Consider the following 21107-nt stretch of genomic DNA (forward strand, 5'->3'; position numbering starts at 1 on the left):
GGTCCTACGGTTCCGCGTTGCTTTACCACTCCTGCAGATGGCCACCACCATCTGCCAACCTTGCTGTCAGTGCCTGGGCCACAAACTCAGACACTCAAGTACTTGCTCCTCACTCCTCAAACTCCTATACTGTTCTGTCACTTTTCCCGCCTCCAGGCCTGTGAACTCCTCGGTGGGTGGGACCAACCGCTTGGCTCCGCCCCACCTGTTAGGACACTTAAACGTTGCACATATAAAACATTTTTAATACTCACGGACGGACGGATGTCTTCCGCTCTCCCACCCAAGCAACCTAGCCCTGATGCTGCCCCTAAGAAGTGGGCAACACCCCTTGACCCCAGTCCAGGTTCAGGCTGCCCGAGTGGGAACGGGTACGGTAACTCCACCCGGCTGTCACTTCAGGGGACCCCACGTCCTTGGGGGACCCCTGACCCCCAGAGGATGGCCACCGGTCCTGGTGGTGGCCGGACCCCAGCCTGCTCTGCTGCGGGCCCTTCCTCCAATCTGCCTCTCCGGAGGCGGCAACGGCTTCCATCCCATAAAATTATTTACATGCCCACCAGTTCGTGGGTGGCCTGCCAGTTCTCGGCCATGTCCATGAGTAGTCTCTCATGCAGGTTGTAAACACATAAAGTCCCTCCGGGGACAACTTGCCGGCAACGGCCGGAATAATCAGGTAGTCAATCAGGTGAAGGTCACGGTTGATTAATGTCATTCATTTAAACTGCTGAGGGTTCCAACGGGGGACAACTTTATGCAGCGGCAGACCGCTGCCACTACTGCTCACTTCTGTACTCCTCACCCGGCTCCAGGTGAAGAAGCACGGGTTCCAGCCCCTCCAGCGCACGGCAGGCGCGACGAGGAAGAGCTGCCCGATATCCATTATTTCCGCTCCGAGGAATGTAAGTGGCCTCCATGTCGTACAAGCCAAAGACTCCCTCCTCCTACGAGACAGGCTCCGTGTCAGCCCCCGAGCCGCTGTCATCTGACTCCAGGGGGTTAATGGTGGGACCTGGCAGGTCGGTAACGGTTTCCAGCTGAGCCCAGACTCGTGGCTCCTCCGTGGCGAGTGGCCCGTCATTGGTCAGTGTATGGAGGTCTGCCATCGGTTCTTCTAAGTCACCCCCTCTGGCTGTTGATTGGCTGGCTTCCTCTTGGGCCTCTGAGCCTTTGCAGGTCAACACTGACTCCGCCACCTCCATTGGGGACGACGGTCTGAGCGGGGTTGTACGGGCGGTCAGCACAGGCGATGGGTCGGGCCCTGCTGGGGCCAGGGGTAGACCGAGTCCTATAGCCGCAGCGGCCGGTCCTTTAGGGACACAAGGGTGTGGGTCTCTCAGCCCGCTCCTCCATCTCAGCGGTCCAGCGATCTAGCAGGGCCCGTACTTGGGCCCGGTTACAGCAGCACAGCAGCATCACTTGGGTATTCAGCCAAGCCGCCGTCCCTGGGGCAGGCTCCGGAGACTCGGGCCTCTCAGGTGGTGTGGACATGTTGCAAGCTGCTTCCAGGAACCAGGTATATTTGCAGAGTCTTGGCGTCCCCGCTTTTATAGCCTCGGCTACATCAGGCAGACACACACCTACCCCCCCTTGGTTCTCTTCAGCACTTCCATTTGTTGGGGGCAGGGCTTCGCTTTCGCGCCTTCCCTGCTCGGAGAAGATGCTCGAGCGGGAGATTTTCGCACCAAGATGGCGGCGCTTCAAAATTTTTGGCCGGACACCGCTGGCGGAGATCACAAGGCGCACTTCTACTAGTAAGTAGACGGGTTCAATCCTGTTCACAGCGCCACGTTGTCGCGGGCGGGGAGGATGCCGCCGCTGCTGCACTCTTGTTAACGCTTGGGTCCGGCGCTGCTGCGGCTGCTCGGTGGCTCCAAGCCTGGTCGGGGTCCGATGGCCCTGCCTGTGTGTGCTGGCTTCACTTCGCTCCCCGGTCGGTACCGGAGGGCCAACGCCCGACCCCGGTCCTACGGTTCCGCGTTGCTTCACCACTCCGGCAGACCGCCACCACCGTCTGCCAACCTTGCTGTCAGTGCCTGGGCCACAAACCCAGACACTCAAGTGCTTGCTCCTCACTCCTCAAACTCCTACACTGTTCTGTCACTTTTCCCGCCTCCAGGCCTGTGAACTCCTCGGTGGGTGGGACCAACTGCTTGGCTCCACCCCACCTGGTGTGGACATCAGACACTGGAGGGAGGCAACAAGAGTTTTGTGTTTGGCTGGTGTCCCTGTCTAATGGGGGTGGGGTGTTTGTGTGTTATCTGTGACGACCTGGCTAGGCCAGGGCGCCACAGAAGAACAGGAACACAGTCTGGTAGGAAACAGGCAGAATGGGTACAGGCAGGTGCAGAACTTCCGGCATGGGTCATCAGGCTCAGGTAACCTGGTAATGGATATCATGCATAGGACATCAGACACAGGTGTAGCCGGGACAGGACATCTGAAGGAACTCTGGTCATCAGGGATGGAACTCTGGTTGTAAGGGTCTAACTCATCAACATTGATGGCTGAAGCAGATAGGATGACAAGTACAGGCAAGTACAAACACAGGTGCAGGATATAGAAAGGTACAGACAGGACAGGCTGGTACCAGGGAACAGACAGGATAGGCTGGTACCAGGCTGGTATCAGGGATATAGGCTGGTACCAAGGAACAGACAAGACATGTGCAGGAAAACAGACAGGAAGACACAGCAGAGAAGAACTAGTTGCATACAGGACTGGTGCTGGAGTCTGGTAGGCTAGAGCAGACAAACAGGACCAACACACAGCTAGGATCAAAACCTAATGCATTGCTCTTTCCTCAGGGTAATAGGCTGGAGACATGTTAGCAAGGTGCGCACGCTTCTTCTTAAAGGGACAGGAAGCACGTGTGCACACTTCCTATTATGGAGAACAGGAAACCCCATACAACATATGGAAGGCCAGGTGCCTAGGTGGGAGTTAGATACTGACACACACATGGGCATCCATGGTGGGATGAGCTGGAGACAACACTAAATGCGGATGGCAATGAAGGGACGTAGAGGACCAAGCGACACGTGGGAGGTCATAGGAGGGCGAGCCGAGGACCACGCAGCACGAGGATGGCCATATGGAAGTGCAGACAACCATGACCATAGCCATACAGGTAACCAGTGGACCACGCAGCACGAGAATGGCAGTGCAGGAAACAGGAGGGAGCAGGGAAGGGAAGGATTTTTTGCTACACAAAACCAGTTTTCTGACATTGGGAACTACATTGCAGCCTAAAATCCTTTGGTAGTCTTCAGATTAAATTATGCATTGCAAACAGCAAAGGCATCCAGTGCCAGAGGGAGCAAAAACAACCACAAAACATCTTTGATGCTCCACCATATTTGACTGTAGGTACTGTGTTCTTTTCTCTGTATTATTCATTCTGTTTTCAGTAAACTGTAGAATAATGTGCTTTACTAAAAAGCTCTACCTTGGTCTCATCTGTCCACCAGACACTTTTCCCAGAAGGATTTTGGCTTACACACTTACATTTTGGAAAACTGTGACTAGATTTTTTATGTCTCTGTACCAGCAGTGGGGTCCTCCTGGGTCTTCTGCCATAGCATATTATTTAATTCAAATATCTACGGATACTTTGTGCTGACACTGATGCACCCTGAGACTGGAGGACAGGTTGAATTTCTTTGGAAGTTGACTAGGGCTCCTAATACACCATCTGGACTATCATGTGTTGCAACTTTCATCAATTTTTCTCTGCCATTCATGTCCAGTGAGATTAGCTACAATGCCATGTGTTGTAAAGTTCTTCATTCTGTTGTGCACCATAAATAAAGGAACACAAAGATCTCTAGAGTTGGAATTTTAAGCTTGAGATTGTTGTCCTCAGACAGTTCTCTTGTCCTTTTTCTCTTTTCCATGTTTAGTGTAGCACACATAGACACATAATGCAAAGATTGAGTCAACTTCTCTCCTTTTATCAGGGTTTAGGAATGATTTTCATATTGCCAACGCCGGTTACTTGCCACAGGTGAGTTTGAATGAGTATCACATTCTTGAAGTTGCCAACAATTTTGTCAGACCTATTTTGGGGTTTTGTATGAAATCATGTGGTTTCCCTTTTCCTTCTGTTTTTTTTTGTGTTGTTCCACTACACACAAAATAAACATGTGTATGACAAAACATGTGTAATTTCAATAATTTTCTCGTAAAAATACTTTGTTTTCTGGAGAAATTTCAAGGATGTCAATACTTTTGGCCATGACTTTTTTTTGTTACATAGTACCTAAGAACTAACAGGTTAACAAACCTGCCTGTTGTGCCCAGTGCTGTTCTCCGCTAGCACAAAGTGGTCACAAACTGCTCCTACCTGCGATTCAGTGGCTTTTGCTGATGTCATGTTGACAGAGCAGTGGCATCTTTTCTGCTCTGCTCTGTTGATGGGGGAATTACTACTGAGTATTGACATTATGCTGATTGACAATTGGCTCCCCACTACTTATATGTGGGAAACTAACAATTTTGCTCCGTCAACAGAACAGCCCCGAAGAAAAGCTATTCTGGTGACATGGAGCAGCTGATTCACCGGCAGCAGTAATCAATGACCGCTCTGTGCCAGCGCCGAATACAACAGGTAGATAGTTGCCTCTAGTAGCAACTATTCGTTTTTACACATAGTTAAAAAAAAGTCCTATACCTAACTTTTAAGGCTCATGTACATTTGAAAAAAATTAGAGTAGCTGATCTTTGCTCAGCCATTTTAGTAGCATTCAGCAACTTGTTACTCATTAACAACCTGTGTAGAACATTCACAAGACAAGACTCAATCAAGTCAAGGGGTTAGCCATAATTACCAATCACTTACCCATTCAATCAATCAGGGTCATCAATCCAACACTTACATGACTGCGGCAGCCAGTCACTCATGTCCGAAGGGATGTTTGACTGTAGAGTATGTCACTTCTGGGACCAATAATTGGCCATAATAGTCACATGAGTGATGGACATGACATCATTGTTTAAGGACCAACAAGATGACTGGAGCGTTGCTGGATTGGCAGGCAATTAAACATAAAAGTAACTGTTTATTGTCACATACTTCATGCCCTTAGCCCTTTAATAATATATACAATTTGATAACTATAGGGCCAACGTATTCTACAGCACTTTGCAATTCCCAGAGTACATGTACCAGTAAAATAAGATGTTACAGAGTAACATGTAACTCAGCACACAACTTTATTTTTTATATCCTGGATGACTAAATTCTAGACCCAATAATATTAATTTGAGTATATTAAATATTACTTGTCACAGGTGAAAACTTATTTTCTCATACTGTACAGGTATGTCATACAGTACGGCCTTGATCAAAGTTTTCATTTATTTCAAATTTGACAAATTTTAACCTCATTGCTATAGATTTTTATTTCAGTTTGTGTAAAATGTTGTACCAAATTTCCAATAGAAATATATGAAGGCTTTATGATTATTTAAACATATTGGTAATTTGAGATGATCCAAGAACCCAGATATCTCCAATGTGCTCCTCTCAAAGGTTTCCGTGGTATTCCCTGTTAAAAGCACCACTCCAGAGTTCTTTTTATTTCACCATTTGAGTGGTGCTTTAAAATTAAGTCCCTTGCCCCGTGTCTTACATGCTGTGGGGACACGGGGCTCAGTGTAACAGTGTAACAGGCAACAGAGTCTCACCCTTCCGCTGGCTCACCAGGGATTTAGAATGTCCATGCCTCACTGGTTCCAAGCTGTCTGAGGTCTGCATAGTCTGTAACAGGTGACTGAACTGTCCCAACCTGAGTGTCCTCCTTAGGTAGTCCTGGTTTGATGTTAAAATCCTGGCAGCCGGAGTCGAAATCCCTAGGCTGTGGATATGGTCTCCAACCGGGACCGGAGTCCCTAGATTGAAGCCATAAGATTTCCTGATCCTCTAGTCTGCTCCAAAGAGCTTAGACTGGATCCATCAGCATCCATCAACCTTCATCAACCCTGGTGGCTTAAAGAAGTCCCTTTTATAGCCATAACCTTCCCTTAGGATACACTGCGTCCTCATCGATTGGTTGGACAAGATTGCTTCTCCCATTGGATGAATTTCAAGCTGCATGGATAATGTTCATTTAAATGATGTGCATAGAAAGACTCAGTATATCTACATGGAGTCGGCAAGTCACCGACTAGACAATGGCTACTAAGGTAATTACATTATCAATACACAACTACAATACAATGATTACTGGAAAAGTCTGGAGAGCAATAGCTAAGCAAACATGACTTAGCACACATAAGAACAATAGTCTGGCTGAATGTTAAGAAACTTTAACCCATGAGAGTCCATGTCGTCACACATGCACCCTCTGGCATTTTCATCTGTTTGTTGCGTCACTCCCATTGATCTCGGGCAGTTTGTGGCCTCCCAGTAGCTTCACTCATTCATGGAGCATGCAGGAGGTCACAACTCAATATGTACAAGTCAAATAGAGTCTTGTTCTGGCCTTGTTCTGGTTCTCAGAGACTTGCATTGAGAGCTTGTGATGTAACTTTGAACTTCCAGACAGTCAGAAGTTATGGGTACAAGATGGACATTGAAAAAAGGTGAGGGGCTTTGCAGAATGAGTATAAGATAAAGTCTGAACAACAAACATAGATGACATGAAACCTTTACGGCAGGGCTAATGGGTATAAAGATGGGTATAATGAAACAATCATAACTCGTCACACCGGAACGTGACCGGATGAGGAGAGACTGGACTGGAGACCCTTGCTGCTTACCCTCAAGCTAAAGGGGAGCCCTAGCCTGACCCTTGTCCTAGAATTATACTTAAGGGTAGCGACATCTGAATCTCCAGCCTCTCCCTGTCTCCTGTTCTGGCTCTGATGGTAAAGTCCCCTCCACACCCAACGTGCAAGGAGACAGACCAGGATGGGGATCCCCAAAGCACCCATCAAAAACAAACAACAGACAGTGGGGTTAACAATGCAGAGACACCCATAAACAAATAGCAGGGGAACACATATGGAGGTGAACTGGAACCGACAACAGAAAAGGGGAAAGTAACTACACCAGGGAACTTTCACACAACCCATCACCAGACACCAACAGCAACAGGAATATGTCCAATCACCTCTGGGCCAAGCACCAGAATGATCTGAATAACCAGCAACCTCCTGCTGGAGTCAGATGATATTTATCCAGGCTGGAAGTGGCCATCAGCAGAAACAGCTGAGCAGAATTGGATATGACCTGAAGGATTGTGGCATTAGTCGATGAGCCAATCTTTGTGTTAAATCCTTACAGTGCAGCAAAGGATTTGGCGCTACAATAACTTCTGATATAAGTTCTGAAGAATAACTCTGTCACCAATTTTTTTTACATCGGAGATGATTTAAAATGAGTCTTCTGTCTACTATACAAACTATTACAAGTGAAACAATTACACTCAGAAATCATTGTGGAAAATCTGGGGTCAAAGATTAATTTGATCATAGTCATGTCACTTTTCCCTGTCTGACTAAAATTAGATCATAAGCTCAGCCAAGAAACTTTCTACTCTCGGGAAAGCCTGTTATGTCTGGATGTTTTAGTAGAAAAGGAACAATTATAGAGTAAGGTGAGTATTACATTTTTTTATTTTATTTTTTCTGTATATAAGAAGCTGTAGGGGGGCATAATACTGTACATAGGGGCATCATACTGTATATAGAGAGCTGTGGGTGGCTTTTGAGGCAGCATACAATATATAAGAAAAGTATACAATATACAATGGGAAAATATATAAACATGTAAACATCCCGCCCACCTTCTCCCTTCCGCATATCCTACGGAAGCCGCGGTGACGCCGGTAGGAGATGTTCCTCGCTCCTGCGGCTTCACACACAGCGATGTGTGCTGCTGCTGGAGCGAGGAACAACATCGGACCATCGCGTCAGCATAATTATGGATTACGCCGATGCTACACCGATGATACGATTACGACGCTTTTGCGCTCGTTAATCGTATCATCTAGGCTTTACACACTACGATGTCGCCTCGCATGCGATGCCGGATGTGCGTCACTTTCAATTTGACTCCACAGACATCGCACCTGCGATGTCGTAGCATGCAAAGTACCCCTTAGGCTCTACACAGAAACCTCTAGAAAAAAAAACCCAACAAAATCACAGAGTTCATCGGATTGCTCTCAGTCTCGTGCAAAACTATGGGGCAGTGTCCATCTGCGATTTATTTTTCATGCCATAGAGGCCTGAGAAATGGATCGCAGCATGCTGCATTTGGCAGCGAATCTCTGATCACGCACCACCACACAAGACTATGGAAGCGTGTGAAACATCGCACTGCCCTCGCATGTAATCTGAGAGCAGTGCGATATACGAAAAGACAGGCAGTGGAGGAGTTGGAAGAAAGTGTTTCCTCCCTCTTCTCTGCACCTGTGATCTGAGTGCAGTGCAATATGCGAAGAGACAGGCAGCGGAGGAGATGGGAGAAAGTGTTTCCTCTCTCTTCTCCGCAGCTGTGATACGATCGCAAGATTGCCTCACAATCGCATGACCCTCGGCTGACATTCGCAGCAGAAGGTTATTAGCATATCGCTTCCAATGCTCTCACATCAGAAGCTATGTGAAAGTGGAACTGTACCCCTAGACTCAAAGTGGCCACAGTTCAAATGAAATCACGTCCATTTTGCTTGAACAGTTAATCACAGCAGCATGTCTCAGCTAAAACAGCAGTAGAAAAAATGCAGCACTTACGCTGCATGTGAACACAGCATAAATGTTCAAATAAAAACTGCTACAGATGTATCTCTATGTACCTTTTTAATCTGCTTCTGGGTTCCCTGCCTGCATTACAGGTCAAAATTACTAAATTCACCTTTTTCACTCATTCTGGGCAGTGGCTCATTAGTAGGTGCTGTCTATGGACAAAAAGTTCATAAGAGTCCTGGGGAGAAGAGAGGAGAACTTTAATTTAATGTATATGTAACACCCTGGGGTCGAGGAGTTTTCACCCGACTCATCAGCGGGCGGGGGGTGTAGATCCTCTGTGTTGTCATGAGGTGGTCTGGACATATTTCGTGATTCTGAGGTGTACAGCAAATGGTGGAAAGTTGGGGTGAATAGGAATGTCAGTCGTGAGCCACCTGTGGTATGCGGCCAGGTAGGGGCTGCCGCTGCAGGATCTCTCACCGGGGCATATGTTGGGTGTAGCCAGGATGGTATCGCTCCCCACAGGTGGAAGGGGCCCCGGGAGGATGGTAAGAGAGGCAGTCCCTGGGAGCGCAGGGCGATGCGCTCAGGAAGACATGGAATCCTGTCGTCCTGCAGATTTGGTTGCCAACGTGAAGTATAGCTAGCCCTAGGGCTCTGCACCCTGTAGTAGCGCCAGCCCTGGGAGAGCTGATTCGGTATCTCCTCAGCGACCATTAAACTACTATGTCCCATGATATTTACCGATATCGGGCTCCTTTTCTCCCGAGGTCTCCAGCCTGCCCCCGGTCTGGCCGATTCTATCTGGAGGAGCTCTGAAGCATGCCCTCCGGGTGACCGTGTTCTGTGTTCCAGACGTTCTGAGGTAATTCTCTCCCTGCTCCTATATTTTTCCAGTGCTCCACCCTCCCTCTGGATGAATCACCAAGCTGGGGAAGTCCCGTTGTTATGGTGATCACCTCCAGCCTCATTAGTGGAGAGCACCTGCTGTCTGTGTTATTCAAGGAAAGTGCTGACTCATTCTCTAACTGTGTGGTGTAAGTGAGACATACCAGACATTAACCTCCTCATACCCAGGATGGATACAGCGCTCCAAATGAGATGCAGAACCCTGTGGCGACCGAAGCCTCAGGGGCGCTACATATAAACTGCAGAAAGATGACGACTCTGCCCTTGAGTATGAGGAGGTATGGAACAGCAAGGAGAGGTGAGAGGAAGTCAGGACAAAAGTCTTCACTGCTGCTGGGACAGTAGGACTGAGCCCTAAAATCGGGACAGTACTGTAGAATCCGGGATGGTTCAGAGAGATGGTACAAAGACTTTGGTAGGAAACTCCAAATATTTGACTTCCTTATGACATCTTTATTTTGCTGCTTTCTAACTAATGAACTTTTCAAGGACAGAATATAGAGTCAAGAACAACAAAGTTCAACAGAGAAACACCCACTGAATTCCTAATTTACTTCATATTCACTTAGCAAAAATGGTGCAGATAATGGGTGATAAGGTTTTATTCTGTGGACTCAAGCTCCAACTATATAGAACAAGAGCATGCTGCCATATTCCTCATTAAGAGATTATTTGTGAAATGATCCAAAAAATAAGGAATGCATGAGCCCTAAGGCTATGTTCCCAAATTGAGCTATTGGTCAGTATTCAATGTTACAGAATATCTGCAGTATTTCTGCACCTATTATGTAAATAGGTTACTTGAAATTTGTTAGTCTATGGGGAATATCTGCACATAAAATTCAGTGTACCAGCAAGACAAACACGCACCGAAGGTCAGATTAAGCTGAGTGAAAAAGAAGCAGAATGGGCAGGAGATTTCTATAAAGCCCATCCACTTTGCCTGGGATGGAACTGTTAGGGCGGCTTTGCACGTTGCAACATCGCACGTGCGATGTCGGTGGGGTCAAATCGAAAGTGACGCACATCCAGTGTCACTTTCAACATCGTTGTGTGTAAATTCTAGATAATACGATTAACGAGCGCAAAAGCGTCATTATCGTATCATCGGTGCAGGCTCCGACTTTTCCATAATTACGCTGCCGCGACAAGTACGATGCTGTTCCTCGTTCCTGCGGCAGCACACATCGCTGTGTGTTACGCCGCAGAAGCAAGGAACATCACCTTACCTGCCGCCGGCGGCTCTACGGAAGGAAGATGGTGGGCGGGATTTTTACATCCTGCTCATCTCCGCCCCTCCGCTGCTATTGGCCGCCTGCCATGTGACGTCGCTATGACGCCGCATGACCCGCCCCCTTAGGAAGGAGGCGGGACGCCGGCCAGAGCGACGGTCGCAGGGCAGGTGAGTGCATGTGAAGCTGGCATAGCGATAATTTTCGCTACGCCAGCTATCACAAGATATCGTACCTGCGACGGGGGCGGGGACTATCGCATGTGACATCGCAGCATCGACTTGCGATGTCGCAACGTGCAAAGCCCGCCTTAAATGCTGTTTTTGACACACCAAAAGTATATAGCGTCAAAAACTCACCAAAAGCTCACTGCGGGAATGTAGCCTTAATGTGTATTTACATGAATCAATTTTGGCCTCTTTTTCGCAATAAAAAAAAACACAATTAAGAGAATATGTACTTTTATCACAAACTTCTGTTGTTTGACAAAACAGTTTTTATTGTTCTGCCAGGTGAAACACGTAAATTAAATGTGCGATTTACCTGTAGAAAGAGCGCTGAGAAACAAACATAATTCAAGATCTAACATGCAATTCTTGTTGCTACTAAAAATGGCTCATGAAAACCACTCATCAATTCATCAAACACATTTTGCCAGAATTCTGGTGTAAATCTGTTTGAAATGTCACAAAATGTTTCTTTAACTTTTGGATGCGCCAACATTTTGCAACTTCTACAGTTTTTATTTAACATTGATGTTATATCCTAAGAATAGACTATCAAGTAGTGGATAATCTCTTTAAGTGGGGTTATTACAAAACGATCTAGATAAGATGTCAGCATAGGCAGATGCTTGGCAAAGGAGATTTAATGTTGATAAATGTAAAGTAATGCACCTAGGACGGAGTAATCCTATAACTGCGTATACATTAAATGGAAGTAAACTCGGGACTACAGAACAGGAGAAGGACTTGGGTATTCTCATTACAAATAAGCTGAGCAGCAGCACTCAATGTCAAGCAGCAGCTGCTAAAGCAAACAAGATTTTAGGGTGTATAAAAAGAGAGATTAGATCCCGTGATCCCAACGTATTGTTACCCCTCTATAAATCACTTGTAAGGCCACATCTCGAATATGGGATCCAGTTTTGGGCTCCACATTTTAAAAAGGACATTCAGAAGTTAGAGTCAGTTCAAAAGCGGCTAACTAGACTACTACAAGGAATGGAAGGCCTCCCATATGATGGCAGGTTGAAAAAGTTAGATATGTTTAGCTTAGAAAAAAGACGTCTCAGAGGAGATCTCATTTATATGTATAAATACATGTGTGGTCAATATAAAGGACTGGCACATGACTTATTCCTTCCAAAAACAATACTAAGGACCAGGGGGAATTCACTACGAGTGGAAGAAAAGCAATTCTGACAGCTAAATAGCAAAGGGTTCTTTATAGCCGGACTGTGGAATGCCCTATCACAAGAGGTAGTAATGGCAGATACTATAACAGCTTTTAAAAAAGGGCTGGATGATTTCCTCATTACACACAACATTGTTGGTTATAAATGACTTAAGCGGGCTTTACACACTGCGATATCGGTACCGATATCACTAGTGTGGGTACCCGCCCCCATCTGTTGCGCGACACGGGCGAATCGCTGCCCGTGGTGCACAACATCGCCCAGATTAGTCACACGTACTTACCTGCCCGGCAACGTCGCTGTGACCGGCGAACCGCCTCCTTTCTAAGGGGGCGGTCCGTGCGGCGTCACAGCTGCGTCACTGAACCGGCGCCCAATAGAAGCGGAGGGGCGGAGATGAGCGGGACGTATCATCCCGCCCACCTTCTTCCTTCCGCATAGCGGCCGGGAGGCAGGTAAGGAGAGCTTCCTCGTTCCTGCGGTGTCACACGGAGCGATGTGTGCTGCCGCAGGAACGAGGAACAACCTCGTTACTGCTGCAGTAACGATTTTTGAGAATGGACCCCCATGTCACCGATGAGCGATTTTGCACGTTTTTGCAACTATGCAAAATCGCTCATCGGTGTCACACGCAACGGCATCGCTAATGCGGCCGGATGTGTGTCACCAAATCCGTGACCCCAACGAGTTCGCATTAGCGATGTCGTAGCGTGTAAAGCCCCCTTTAGTGACAAAATATATAATTGGTGGAGGAAGGTTGAACTAGACGGACCTTGTCTTTTTTCAACCTATGTAACGGTGTAACTATGTGACTATGGGTATTCCAGTAACAATGATTGATCCTCTTTTTACAGGAGAGGGGAAAACGTCTAGATTGCTAGTGGTCCTCCTAATCTTGAGACCCCCACTAATTGTCCAAACAGGGAATGTTTAATTCTTATCTGGATGGTGTGGCAGTGCACATGCCCAACCATCACATCATTCATTCTCATGGTGCTGGCGCAGATAGCCAAACACTACTCTCATTAAATCTGTCAGAAATCTATCATTACTTTAGATTTATATTCCCTGATTGCTCACTATGGAAACATCTTTTTTCTCCTATATAAACCTCACAGTTTGCTTCAAAGACAAATAAGTTGTTAAAGTGCTTTTATCCTCTTACCTTGGAATACCAAGTATCAGGTCATAGCTCTAACTTCTATTCACATTTATCAGGTATATGCATTATTAGTATTCAAACCACTAAAAAACTGAGAAGAAATGAACAGATATAAACTGCTGTGACTTTATTATATACAATTCAAAGAATACAGCAGCATACTGTGTGCGTCAAGATGCACGCAAACACTGAATGTGTGAAACTTAAATTGCATTACTGCTTTATGCCCTCTTCACACGTCAGTAATTCCGGTACGCATGACGCCATTTTCATACGTACTGGATACACGGACATACGCAGACCTTTTAACATCAAGGGATCTGCACACACATACATGTTTTCACAAGGACCGTGTGTCTGTGCGGCACACATGCGTGGCCATGTATTTCGCATGGAGACAAGTCCATTTTCTTCTAGCAGCAATGATGTTACACAGACCACACAGTGATGTGATCTGTGTGACAAATACTGGAGAAAACACGTATTTTTGAAAGAAAATGATTTTCTATTCTCACCCATCTCGATCTGTGCTGTCTTCCACACTGCTGTCACTTGCTTCCAGGTCTGCTCATTATACCCATGAATATTCACTTCATCGCAGATACGGAAGCAGCAGTGCCGGAGACATCAGTAAAAAGTTCCTGCTCTCCATGTGCTATCACAGATAGCACACGGGGAACATTAGTGTGCCAAAATCACGGCACACAGAAGGGCCATACGCACCTTGAACACGGCCGCGCAAAACATGAATGTTTTTCACGGTCGTGTGAAGGTAGCCTTATACAATATATTTAGAAAATGTTTACAGCCCAAAAAGGCAGAATACTGTGTGCTCATCAACCACGTGTGAGATAAATAGAGTCTCATTAATGAAAGGTCACCTTGTTATGGTAGGTGGGCACACACTAATTTTCCAATTTGCGCAATAAGTAGCTTCATTTTATAAGTATATTCTATATAGCAATAATTCAGTACAAATTTCATATATTCAATATTTGCATATATTTCAGCATAGACAGAAAGCTGCTGTATTCTTTGACTGGTATCCAATACAGTCACTGTAACACCTGCCAGGAGCCACAGACTCAGACAGGCTGTGACAGACAGGCTAGAGGAAATCCACTCACAAACCAGGACCTCGAGAAACCTAAAACCCTTTAATCCCTATACAGAGATTTGGAATTACTGCAGGATCCTGGAGAGCGCTACCTGTGGAAGGCTGCAATCCAGAGGAGAGTAGTAGTCAGGCAGGGTCAAACCAGGAGATGCAGAACAGGGATACAATCGGAAGACAAGGACATAGTCAGGAAAACAGGCAGTGGTCAAATCCAGATCTGGCAGCGAGGTCCAAAAACGGCAGGCACAAGGGTAGTCAGAGAACAGTCAGAGGTCAAAACACAAGGATCACTATTTAGAACAGAGCCGGAACCAGAAAGCAGGAATACAAAACTATCTCTGGCAGTGACCAGCAGACAGGAATTAGAAGGGTGTGGTGTCTTTCCATTAGCTGTAGCTGAATGGTGGTACCTTCAGCTGGAAAACACACGCCACCTACAGTCAGCCAGTGGTACTGCAGGGCCCTGGAAAATCCAGCTAAGTGGATGAGAGGAGCATGAGCCCACCAGAGCCACTGGCATTGACTCCTCTTCTATCACCAGCACAGTCCATGGCAGGAATACGGCATCACCTGGTGATTGAAGCAGAAGTCGCAGGAGCAGACTCTGGTGGGGACATGACAGTCACAGATGCACGTATGATTTCACACTTGATTTATTCTATTAGTGTGCTGGTCAGCTTTGTTTTTTTCAGTATATATTTGAGGGTGGGGACTGCCTCCATATCTGGCTGAGCATTCATCCCATCAGTATAAGGCTGTTTTTACTTAGTATCTGATCCTATCTGCCTGTTCAATTTGTAGAATTTTGGCCACATAGAGGTCACATTGCCATGGTTGATGAGCACATATGAATTGGCCAATTTATGCGCTAAGTACCTTCATTTTCTAAAGAATATTCCATGTAGCATTTATGCTGTTTAAATTTCATATAGTCTATGTTTGCATATTTCTTAGCGCTTACAGAGTGCTGCTGTTTTCTTTTGCTTGTGTTTCATGTAGTTATGGCAGCTGGCACCTGTTCACATTTGCTATCTTCTATTTGGAGATACAGTTTTTTGGGGTTTTTTTCCTGCTCTTTAAATTTCAAGACTTTTGGCCACGGAAAGTTATATCTTATAGAAATTGTGAGGGTCCCTCCAGAATCAGATCACCTTGCCATGGCTGTTAGACCCACACAAATTTACCAATTTATGCGCCAAGCACCTTCATTGTATAAATATATTCTATATAGCAGTTTTCAGTTTGTATTCACATATTTTGAATGCTTGCACATACCTTGGCGTGTGTGCTCTTGTACTCTTTAGTTTGTACACAGTATTGAAACTAGTCTCCTCTACTACCATTGATCCAGCAAAATAGTAGCTCTTTAAATTAAAAGCCATCATTTTTTATACCTACTGTATATATTTTTTTTAATTTACATTTCCATACATAAAATGCTAACACATATCATTTGCACACTAGAATTTTACATCAGAACACGGAGAATAATAAATGAAAACTAATAAAAAAAAGTAATCAAACTAAATAATGAATGTCAGTATGATGGACACATGAGGCTCTCTGTATTAGTAATCATTAAATTGTGCGATTGGCCCTGAATACTAACATTTTTCTTTCTTTCTTAACAAAAACACAGTAGTCACATAATTGCTACATCTACATCATCTCCTTTCACCAGTTCCATGTACAATGGGCTGCACTTGTCATACAGACTTCCATTTCTCCAAAGAGCAGTAAAGTAGCAAGTACAGCTCAACATTTTAACTGTACGTCATTACCCATAGCATGGCAACAAAACCGAGCATGGCAAATTATTCAGATTTACATTATTGTATTCAGCAACTTAGAATATCTGGAACATACGGTGCAAGCACTGCTTGGTTTCCAGAATCACTAAGTATTCAGACTGTGACAGCAAAAAGCATACAATAATAGTATTGCCACCTGGGGATATTTTTCATAAAATACTAATGGTGCAAGGAGACTAAATCAGGAAAAATGAATACAAATAAGAGAAGTAGTAATAATAATACTTATTATGATACTTGTGACATTTTAGGTTTCTGGTGTCGTATCTCTAATACCCAGCTGCAACCCCAATTACCTTTTCCTAAAACCAGCACGATGACAGACTAAAGCCGTTACATGCAGAAGATTTGGTTTGGAAATTTCTGTAAGGGTATGTGCCCATGATCAGGACTAACTGCGTCCTGGACGCAGCGGGTCCTGACCTGCGGGTCCGCGAGTCTCCTCCGCAGGAGAACGCAGGAGACTGCACCTGCTCGTACCCACGATCAGGGTTCAGTGCGTTGTGGTCTCCTTGCTGTGTTCTCCCTACGGAGGACGCATGCGAATCCTCAGCAAACAATTGACATGCTGCAGTCTGGAAAGCCGCACCGCAGGTCAGTGTTTGATGTGGAAAAAACAAGCTCAGTGGGCACAGGATTTCAAAGCTTGGGTCCAAAACGCAGCAAACATTGATCATGGGCACTCACCCTAACTGTCCTCTTCATCTGAATGGGGCATGCGGAAACCCATGCAAGAGTTGCAGAAACAAACCCATTCAGATTATTTTACATTTAAAATTTAGCAAAGTATTTTTTTATTTGGATAACAATTCTGAGGAGTATCAAACAAAAAGTGGTGCATGGGGGGATGCTATGCAATCAACCTCTAAGAATGAATTAGCTGCAGTGCTGACTCAGTGCCGTGGCCCCTTTCCTCTTTTTCCCCAAGTATTTAAAAGGGTCAATTACAGTTACCATGGCACAGTAGATGGTGGGGGTAGATTGTGCTAAAAAGGATGTGGAGGAACTATTTTTGAATCTGGGGGTTTCAGAAGCCAGACACACACCAATATGTCATCCATTTATGACAATAATATTCCAATGAAGAACTTAAAGAGGTTGTTTACTACTTTTTCAATTATAGCCTATCTTTAGGATAGGTCATCAATGTATGATCAAGCCTCACATGTCCCCTTGATGAAGACTGTATAGGGGAAACATGTTGGGGAGGCTTTGCCTTTAGGATTTTAACAGCTAGTGCTAGGATAGCGTTTACTAATAATGGCTGCTGACAAGAAACATTATGGGACCATTAAATAATTACAGTAGGAGAGAGATAAGATTGTGGGATTAGAGCTGTTCCTACCTAAGTGTTTTTAAATGTGTGGACAGTGCACTTGATGTAACTATTTAATAATTGAAAGAATAAAAGTTAAGTTTTATTAATAGGTCTTTAGTTTAGGGGTTTAGTTGCCTTAAGAAAGAGTAGTCAGCTGGGGTCCAACACCCTGAACCCTCGCAGATGAGCTGTCCTTGGTCCCGGCGGCTGCAACAGGCAGCCGGATATGCTCAGTTCCAGCGCTGCTCCAATTTCTGTTAGTGACCGCGGCCAGGTACTGCACATCCACCTTCCTTTCTAATCAAAAGGAGGCAGATGTGCAGTACCCAGACCTTTTCGCTATCAGAAGATGGAGCAGAGCTGGAACTGAGCATTTTTAGCTGCTGTTGCCAGGATTGAGAACAACTGATCAGCGGGGGTGCAGGGTGTCATACCCCAGCCAATCAGACATTGATGACCTGTCGTAAAGATAGGTCATCAACGTAAAAGTAGTGGACAACCTCTTTAAGGGAAATATTCTTCAATAATGTTCTGTCCCAAAGATGCAAGTTACTGTGACAATGAGGTTGGTATCCTGAAAAACTTTTTTTTACGCTTTGTTTACAAGAAATATAGTGATTAGTATCTTTACTTTTCCACTTTATTGACCACCTACCCAAATGCTTATTGTTCTGGACCAGAAATTATTATTACTGCTGACCCAAGGTGGGCTGCATTGCTTGAGCAAGGTTTCCTAAGTTCTTCATGTTGTGTTTTGTATTTCTCTGTATGTTTTTACCACAAAAAACACAGTTTTATAATGCCAGTAGAGTGAATGACATTTCTGATTTCTATTTTTTCTTGGAGATTTGAACCTTCAGGCCACACGCACATGTTGAGTATTTGGTGAGTTTTTACCTCAGTATTTGTAGCCAAATCCAGAAGTGGGTGAATAATACAGAAGTGGTGACGTGTTTCTATTATACTTTTCCTCTGATAGTCCCACTCCTACTTTTGGCTACAAATACTGAGGTAAAAAACCCCACCAAATACTCGTGTGCACATGGCCTTAACATGTTTTTGTTTTTTTTGTTTTTTTTTGTAAATCTTCAGCATGTTAAAGGGGGGCAAGTATAACTACATCAAAAACTAACGCAAAAATGCAGAAAAAAATAGCATATTTTGTGCAGCATTTTTCCTGCCAACACCTTGCTTTTTGCAAAAGAAAAATCTACTGCCAATACTAAACTTGTGCTCATTTCTTTTGTATCCATTTTTGCTGATTAGCTCTAGCAATCTCTTGGTCTTGTCAGGTAATCTCAGCCAATCAATGAAGAGGAACATTACTATACTATTGACATGAAATGTGTAGCCCTCCGATCATACCCACTCTGCTAGAGTTACTATAGGGTTACTGAATATACCATTGTAGAAATCTCTGACAAACCAATGTAATAAAGCACAAAATAAATATATTTAACATTGCACAAGAATTGACACAATTACCTTTTCTAGCCATAAAAACCTACTGTATATTACATGAAACTACTGGATGTAGTAGGGGTATAGTTAAGTGTCAACGTGGGACGGGAGAAGTCTAGAAGAACTCAAGGAGTGATGAGACTTTTCTATAATTTACACCTCAAAAATTATTTTACTCCCCACAGAAGTCCAAAGAGATGGATTGATAAGGGGTTGCCAGAAACTATATGTATATATATATATATATATATATATATATATATATATATATATATATAAATAAAACTTAATACACCTCTTACGGAGTCATATGTGGTATGCCGAATATGGGAGCTGTGCTAGGTAATCAGTATAATTATTAGCTATGTTATCCTCACCCGACCCCAGCCATGGGGATTGCCTCTATCCCAGCACAGCAGATTAATATACACAGGCACAATAAATTCAGTGACACCTACCACATCCATGATCTGCATCAGATTCATCCCGAAGAAGACAGTGAGTGGATGGGAGTCGTTAGCCACTGGCCTCTCTAAAGGATTATAATTCTTCAGTAATTCCCTGTAGAGCTTTCTCTGGAATTCTCCTTGTAGGGACACTTCAAACCAAGAGAAGACTATGATCAGAACTCACATAGGGAGTCAATATACAGTACCATGGACAGCACAGAAACACATTCTACTGACACACATATTATAAGCAGAGAGAGCGATAGTGAGAGGCAAAGATAGAAAAAGAGCGATAGAGAGAAAAGGAGAGATAGAGAGAAAGTGAGAGGGTGAGATAGAGAGAATGAAAAAGAGAGAAAGTGAGAGAGACAGAACGAGAGAGGGAGAGATAGAGAAACAAAAAGAGAGAAAAGGAGAGATAGAGAGAAAGTGAAAGGGGGAGAAAGAGAGAAAGAAAGTGAGAGGGAGAGATGGAGAGAGAGAAAGGGAGAAAGTGAGAGGGGGAGATAGAGAGACAGGAAGAGAGAAAGTGAGAGACCTGTACATGGCTCAGCTCATCATGTGCATGGCCCTGGATCAATGTAGAGATGGAGTGTTACAGAATAGAGTGGAATGCAGAGTAATAGTGAAATCAATTTACCATGAATCAAGCAGACTGATATAATCATCCACAATTGGATCTCCCCAGCTCCCATTTTATGAGATCAAGAAGAGGAGGTCTTCGGATTCCCAACAGAGGGGGAAAAGTTTATGATTTGATGGCAATAAGCGGAGTCGTGGTGAATGCAGAATATCAGCTCTCTGGCTGCATCCAGGCTCAGGCAGTGGAGGTGGTGACTACTAAAGTATCACAGCCTCTGTGCATGAGACTTCACTGGCGATGGGAAGCCAGGGATTGTCTTCATATTTAGGCATGCATTGTGCCAGTGCTATTGGGGGATACCAATAGTTTCCAGCTGCCTTTGATCACTCCCCCTGGGCTCAGTGCTGGCACTTGTCAGAAAGCAATGGCTCCATTCAGATGGGCTCCACGTGAAGCTTGTGACTTGTGATCCTGTCTCAGTCTGAGCTCTGTTCATTGCATTGTATTTTATAGCTGGCGAGGAGGAGGCAGAGCAGCAGCCTAGATCTGGCGTGAGTATTAACCCACTCACTGCTGTGCATGTCACTGAGGCACATCCAGCGGCAGCGTATACTTGAGTATGAACATCTGCACCCTCCGCTATGGTATTTTTAGTACAGTGAAAAAGACTTGATAATAATCAATGCAGGATAACAAGAATTTCAATGCAGTGGGTAGGATACTAGTGCACAAACACAATCCTACTAAAGAGCCATCAAAAGAAAGACATTAGATTTTCTCTTACAATTAAAGTAAAGCTCCATCTTACGAGCCAATGTGATTAATATACTAAAGAATTACATGACTGTCAATTCTGTAATGTCATTTTATTGCTCTTTTCACAATGAATAACCCAGGAGACTGCAGAAGATTAGTTTCTCCTTAGTGAGGTGATTTGTACCTGGAGCGCATACT

At 44.7% G+C, this 21107-nt stretch overlaps 1 protein-coding gene across 1 annotated transcript in view; it reads right to left on the reverse strand.

Moving 5' to 3' along the window:
• The window catches only part of CHRNA7 (cholinergic receptor nicotinic alpha 7 subunit), a 351587-nt gene extending 330946 nt beyond the window's left edge, over positions 1–20641 (reverse strand). The window contains exons 1-2 of the mRNA XM_075345715.1: positions 20211–20641; positions 19580–19719 (exon numbers count right to left, since the gene is read on the reverse strand). Coding sequence (XP_075201830.1) covers positions 19580–19719; positions 20211–20265 — 195 coding nt within the window. The 5' untranslated portion in view covers positions 20266–20641. The remainder of the gene's footprint in view (positions 1–19579; positions 19720–20210) is intronic.
• Between the last annotated feature and the right edge of the window lie 466 nt (positions 20642–21107).

Source organism: Anomaloglossus baeobatrachus, chromosome 4, assembly GCF_048569485.1.
Source record: "Anomaloglossus baeobatrachus isolate aAnoBae1 chromosome 4, aAnoBae1.hap1, whole genome shotgun sequence".
Taxonomy (NCBI): Eukaryota; Metazoa; Chordata; class Amphibia; order Anura; family Aromobatidae; genus Anomaloglossus; species Anomaloglossus baeobatrachus.